This window comes from Kryptolebias marmoratus, linkage group LG24 (assembly GCF_001649575.2).
Source record: "Kryptolebias marmoratus isolate JLee-2015 linkage group LG24, ASM164957v2, whole genome shotgun sequence".
Classification (NCBI taxonomy): Eukaryota; Metazoa; Chordata; class Actinopteri; order Cyprinodontiformes; family Rivulidae; genus Kryptolebias; species Kryptolebias marmoratus.
In genome coordinates, this window is record NC_051453.1 from 14,960,648 (window position 1) to 14,967,422 (window position 6,775).

Below are 6,775 nucleotides of genomic sequence, written 5' to 3' on the forward strand. Positions count from 1 at the left end.
CCCTCCCTTAAACATTGTATCAGTCACGAATCAGGAACAGCTTGTTTCTGTAAACTCCGAGGACATGGCTCATTTAATGTCGAAAACAAACAAACAAACAAACAAATAGACAAACAAAAAACGCAGAATGTCGCCGCTATTTCAGGAGCTGTCTGTAAATTCGCGTTTCGGGATACAGTCGCCTCTGTAAATGGCATGACAGCCACGTTTTAAGATTTGCGCCTGAACCAGTACGAGCCCAAGTTAATCCATATGCGTTAAATGAATGCACAAGCAAGACTAAAGACTGCTGAGCATTGGAAGGAAATGAATGAGCCACTTGGAAGCGTTGAAAGCTTGTTCCTAAGCCACTGGGTGGCGACGAAGTATCTTCTTTTAGCACCTCCGAGGTATAAAGCCGGGCTCCCTCTACTCTGTTAAAGGCAGTGAATGCCCCACAAGTCATATGTTCCCAGCATGCCCCTCATATCTGTCTCCCAGTTGCCATATATTTATCAATTAAACGGAGAACAGTCTGAACTGCGCTGCACCACCGTTGAAGGCGTGCACGCGTGAACTTTACACAGACTTCCACGGCTCCTCTTCGCTGGAACACGTGGGACGGGTGCTCGTATAAATGACGAGTTACCTGGTATCCTGCTTCCTTGAGGGAGCAGCCTGCTCTTGCCTGTGCGATTTGCATAGCGCCCAGCGGTTCGTGCGTGCCGCCGAGGTCAGGAGGAAGGAGTCTTTTCCTGCACACCCTGGTAACTCGGATTCACAAAGGGAGAGCTTCGGAGCAGCTGTCTGAATGTTGTTTTAGGGAGAGAAAGCAGCGGTGCTCGCTTGTGTTGTCAGCCTGTAAATAATGAAACCATTCACGGACTGATCCGGTCTGTTTCAGTATGATGAGCCACAAGGTTTTAGACACCGATGCGGAACTCTTATTTTTAAAGACCGATTCTATTTTTTATATAGATATTTTGCGCTTGTTGCAATTCCCACTCAGCAGCTCCCTCTCCCCCTTTTTTATTTTTAAGAAGACATATCCTGGCACAGATCTCTGATTGGGAAGATGTCAAAATGAAAAAGGGGGGGGGGGGGTAAATAAATAAAGCCGGCGTGTTAGTTTTCAGTCGACTCTGCTCATAAAAGGGAATGATTATCCTCAGGTTATTGGTAGGAAACATGAACTGTTTTGATGGGAATACGCTTTAAAGCCCGCAGACGGACATCAGAGCAGGATTCGCCGCTCCGGGCTACCGTGGTGTGGGCACATACTTTGTTCTGCGCTGTAATTTATTATGAATGGCCTAAACTCGTCTGCCCTCCACGTGGGTGTGGATCTCGCGTTCCTATTGGCTGACATCAGCGGGAGCTCCGCTGTGATTGGTCGAGCCGCCTCGGGGGGCTGTGGGCGGATTTTTGTTCCCTTTTTTTATCGATGGTGGAAGTGGTATACTTTGTGACAATGTTCATTGTCGGTACTTCGCAGGGGCCGCTCGTAGGTACGAGAGCGCAGCGGAGAGCCTCTCACTTCCAGCCGAACAACGAGGCTCGCAGCTCCGGACCGTGTACTCTGTGCAAAAAAACCCCGTGAAACACTCGGGAGGAATTCCTTTTTTCTTTTATTTTCCTTTTTTTAACCAGACCTTACTTTTTTTAAAGGTAACCACCTAATAGCGTCCATGGCGTTTCGTGGCTCGACTATGTAGCATTTCGGAAGACTTGCTTGCAAGCTGGAAAACGCAACAGAGAACGAGAAAGATAAAAGAAAGAGGAAACTTTTTTTTTGTTGTTGTTGTTGTTCCGTAGAGTTGGTTTCCTGGATGTTCTCATGACCGGAGAGGACTTGGTTTTGTTCTGACTATCGGGAGGTGCGAGTGAAAGGCAAGCTAAAGAGAAACACAGACAGAGAGAGAGAGAGAGAGAGAGAGAGAGGGGTTTCTGAATGCCGCCTTTGAATTGCAGGCAGCGCGAGGGACGCTAGTCGAAGCCACGGGCTCTGCTTCACCACCTCCCTTCCCTCCTCCTCCTCCTCGTCCTCACCCTCTCGCTGCTCGTCCTGTCTCACCGCCCTCCCCGCCGTCCTCCTCTGACCACAGGTTATCGGATGGACCAGCATCCCAGCGCCCGGAGCTGCACCAGCCGCGGGGCTTCGTCCTGCAGCGAGGCCGTCCCGACCGAGCCCTCCATGAATCTCTACATCCACTCCACCACCGGCACCCGCTTCGAGCTCTCCCTGCCCCTGGAGGAGACCGTGGAGGGACTGAAGAGGAGGCTCTCGCAGAGGCTCAAAGTACCGAAAGAGAGACTCGCTCTGTTGCACAAAGAAACGTGAGTGAAACTGCAGACGCATTTTTTTTTAGTTGATTTCTCCTTTATTAAAAGGCTCGTGCACATTGAAGGGGCAGTCTGCAGGCTTGATTCGTACCCTTTTTAAAACCCAAAACTGGACCAAAAAGCTCTGCTGCGTGAATCAAACATGGTGTGCATTGATGCAAAGTCCCACAGACTTGGTAGCACATGTTAATGACACTGCTCCACAGGTTTAGGGTCATGCATGTTCAACCCACATACAGCAGAATAATGTATGTGTTTTTTTCCCCTCACTGTTTCTCCTTGTGTGGGGTATGGACTGCTTTCGGAGCGTGTTACAACACAGCTGCAGTGGGTGAAGGAATTGTTGAGCCCTTTTGTCATTTCAAGCTAACCAAAACCTACAAATCCCAAGTGAATCAGGTTTGAGTTAAATGAGCTGAAATGGTGCAGGTGGTTATATTCCATAAGAGTCAAAAAGAGAAAAGGGAGACCTTAGCACATGCAAACAGTCAGCATTGTTTTTCGGCCTCCTTCTCCTCCCCTCCCACTCATTGTAATCGCCCTATAAATCACATCATCCCTTAAAACCTGAATACCCCGTTTTAATCTCCCCCCCTGCGCCCTCAGACTGTCGACCCACTGCGAGTTAGGGCTGATGGCCTTTGTTCAGCTGCACGGGGTGAGATTTGGGTCACGCCTGTGGAGCAGGGCTCTTCTTTAGACGTCCTCCGCCTAACCTTAAAGGCAGAACGGATCCAGACGATCCAGCGTTCGCGGTGCGTCGTGAGCTTCCAGGCAAGACGCTGCGGTGCCGTTAGAGTGCTCCTGCTCGGCGAAGGCGCGCAAAACCCAGGAGATGGATTATTTGAACGCGTGGCTAAACGTTCCTTAAAATCTGAGAGCCATCTGAGCTAATATGTTCCAGTTCAGCCGAACAATTACCAATAACGTAAACGTTTCATAATGTTTCTTATTTCCTATACATATTAGTAACGTTTTACAGCTTAGAGTTTCTGCCTCTCGCTTGTGCAGCCAGCAGAAAATACTTACCTTCACTTAGGCAAGTGGCAGTGGTGCCAAATATCCACTGCGAGCACTTGTCAAGCTCCACTATACTTGAAATTGAAAAATGACAGCCCAATCAATACTTCTCTTTCATGAAGCTTTTCACCCACGGCTCTTTTCCAAACTAGTTTTGAAGTCTGCCTGCACCCCCCCACCCCACCACCACTCCCACAACCCACCCCACCCCTCCTCCTGGTTGACGGGTGTTTGTGTGTCTGAAGAAAGAAGATACTGTCAGCACAGTCTAATTATCTCGTTCTGTCTCACCCTGCAGGCGACTAAGTTCAGGCAAACTCCAGGATCTAGGCATCTCTGATGGGAGCAAGTTAACACTTGTTCCAACAGTTGAAGCAGGATTAATGGTAAGATTCATCTTCTTGTTCTTTGTGTTCCACTCTGAAAGCAGGATCGGCTTATCTGAAACATAAAAAACCCCAAAAACCTATTGCTGATTGCTTTTGCATCTATCTTACTGTGCATGTCCTTGCAGTTAATTTAAAGTTTTTCCTTTTTATTGCTCTGCAGTCTCAAGCATCAAGACCAGAGCAGTCAGTAATGCAAGCATTGGAGAGTCTAACAGAAACTCAGGTGAGGATTTTATTGGTCTGTTATACTGAAATACTACAGTCTTACCAGTTTGGTGTCTTACAGCCTTTAAGCTTCAGCTTTTTTGTGCATCAATAGTTACAGAGCAATGACCAGATACGTGGCATGAATGTGATGTTGCAAAGGTATTTGTGACTGTTTAATCTTGGTCTGCTGAATGAGACAAGTTAGAGATCCAGTGTGTTGCTGTTGGGATATAATAAGCAGAAACACCCTCCTGTATCCTAGTAACGTCTGTGATACTTTGTATGTGTGTGTGCGTGCACGCATGGCCCTGCAGGGAGCAAGGTACACTGTACAAGTAAGGCCTATTTGTGAGCTGATGAGAGGGCCAGCACATACTTCCACTTTTCTGTTTCTACCTTTATCTGCAATCTTTTTCCACTCCTTCTATATTTCACACACTGACAGATACACACACACACGCACACCGGCAAGTTTCCAGGAAGTGTGCTGCGGCTGCATGGAGATTGAGTATAGCGTAGTCTCTCTCACTCATAAACAGAGTGCCGGATCATCAGATGACCGCCTTCTCACTCGGTATTAGCATAGGGTTCCTGGAAGCCTTGCATGCACACACAGCCCAGTTTGGGTCTTCACCCTGTGCTTACAGTGAAACGGCTCTGCTTAAATACGGTATGCAATTGAGTCAGTGTGACATGACTCACCAAAATGATCAATTGCGAGAGCAAAGCAATAAAAAAAAAAAAAGGCTCCACACTGGCTGCAGAGAGAAACTGAGCGAGAAGAGAGGCGATAAGGCTGAATGCACTTACACAACATTGTGACGTACGAAGGACTCTGCAGCTGACTGACTGACTCAGATCAACTTCCTTTTGGTAACTTTGGCTAACACTGATGTATGTAACTGCATCGGCGCTACGCTGCTGATTGATGTCAAAACAGTACGAGATGAAGAAACCGTGCACTGATTAAAGGAGTTGAGTGTGATGAATTTATTACCGTGTATTAAGTAACAATTTTTTTTTTTTATCAGAGAATGTGGGCAGCTAGGAGATAGCAAGTGTGGTTCTGTATGGCCCCGCTGATAATTTTCTGGTGGAAATCCTGGCCTTGTTGTGTGTGTGAACTCAGCGTGCGCCTCGTAGCACTGACAGCAGATGACTGCGTGTGTAGGTGTGCGGACATGTGTGTCTGTGGCTGTGTGTGTGTGTGTGTGTGTCACAGTGTTCGTGGGCTGGAAGCGAGTCTTGCCCATCATGTGGTACGCCTTTGCTGGGCAGCCAAGAGTGACTGTCATTTCTTTTACCAGAGGCAGATGATAATTCAACCGCCGACCCTGAAGAGTGAAAATCTCCTCCTGCCTTTCTTCCTGAGCCTCTCTGTGGCTGCATAACCCTATTTCTCTTCGATTCATTATGAGTCAGATGCTTTTTTTTTTATTTCTCAAGAACTGCTTATCTGACATTACCACATACATTACTTCTTCATTCATAATTATGTTTATGTTAATCCTCATCTTTTGTAAAGAAATAGATAGGGAGGGGGGAAAGGGCGCAGCAGGAATGAGCAGGGGAATGAGTTCAAATGAAGGTGTAAAGCTGCTTTAGTGTGTTTATATCCAAAGAAATTGATTCCATTTTATAATTCATGAAGCAAAATGGAATGATATAGATTGCGGGGAGATTACGGATCTGAGTAAGATTAGAAAATTGGAACACAAAAGCTTTCCCTCATTTCCTTTCTCCCTACTAACTCTGGGGCTATCAAAAATCAATCAATGCACTTAGCTCTTAAAAGTGTCTGACACAGTAACTGATATGCCCGAACACCCAAAAATAGCCTCGGGGAGAATTGGGGTGGTTCTTGGTAGCGGTAGTCATAGATGAAGTGGTTATAAACCCCCGGACCCCCTAATAAGCACTTACCTCTTCAAATGTCTTTGGTTATGCGAGGTCTCGTTTCAGGATTGAGTGTTTTTCCAGGAAGTATGTGTTCATGGAATACTGGGCTGAGCAGATCTCCTTATGTCTTCTCCTTTATCTGGATTAAATGTCCTCGGCTACCAGCTAGCTAACAAACCGGATTTCTTGAACACAGCAGTTTTCCTCGCTCTCTCAGGATTTTGTGTCAAGTTCGGGGGGGGTTATGGAAATTGAGCTCTGGCAATTATTGAAATTGCATTTTTCTCCCCCTGTGTCTCTCCCGCCCCCCATTTTTTTTTCTCCTTTCTTTCTTGTTTCTGTTTTAACAGCTCTCCTAGGGCATAGTAATTTAAATGTGCTGTGGTTTGCAAGTTTGGCTGTAGCTGCCTCTGTTTGACCATGATGGCTAGTTTCTTTTAGCTGCCTTAATTCCTCGTCTGGCATCTCACTAGACTTTTTGCATGACATCTAAGCTGTATTAAGCCACTGACTCCTGACAGCCCGTCAGAATGCACTTGCATGCTCTGCTTTCTTCTCGTTCTGTCTGCTAAAAGACGACGTGTGTGTGTACAGCTTATATTTACACTCACGCTCGCACCCCAGAATTGAAAGGATGCACTTAAGAGGATTTCTGATCCTGATGAGAGAATGAGAAATTGCTTGAACCTAGTAATAAAATAAGTACTTGCATGACAGACGGTAAAGTAAAATAGAGGGAATCTTTATATTTTTACGCACATGCTTGCAGTGACATCATTTCCTCATTCATTGATCTTAGTAGTTGACAGAAACGGAACGATTGTCTTTCGTTGCACACAGGGACTGTTTGCTCACTGATGCACATTGATGCTGGAATAAAAGCCAACCAAGCGGGCAGGCATCACCCTTCCCACCCCCCACCCCCATCTTCCCCCACC

The 6,775-nt window shown here is 46.5% G+C and overlaps 1 protein-coding gene across 2 annotated transcripts in view; it reads left to right on the plus strand.

Annotated features, from left to right (window-relative positions):
• The window catches only part of midn (midnolin), a 27,188-nt gene that overhangs the window by 443 nt on the left and 19,970 nt on the right, over window positions 1–6,775 (plus strand). The window contains exons 2-4 of one of the 2 annotated variants that reach the window (XM_017407338.3): window positions 1,951–2,316; window positions 3,641–3,728; window positions 3,892–3,954. In XM_017407338.3, coding sequence (XP_017262827.1) covers window positions 2,093–2,316; window positions 3,641–3,728; window positions 3,892–3,954 — 375 coding nt within the window. In that variant the 5' untranslated portion in view covers window positions 1,951–2,092. The remainder of the gene's footprint in view (window positions 1–1,950; window positions 2,317–3,640; window positions 3,729–3,891; window positions 3,955–6,775) is intronic. The other variant, XM_017407337.3, reaches the window with a different exon arrangement.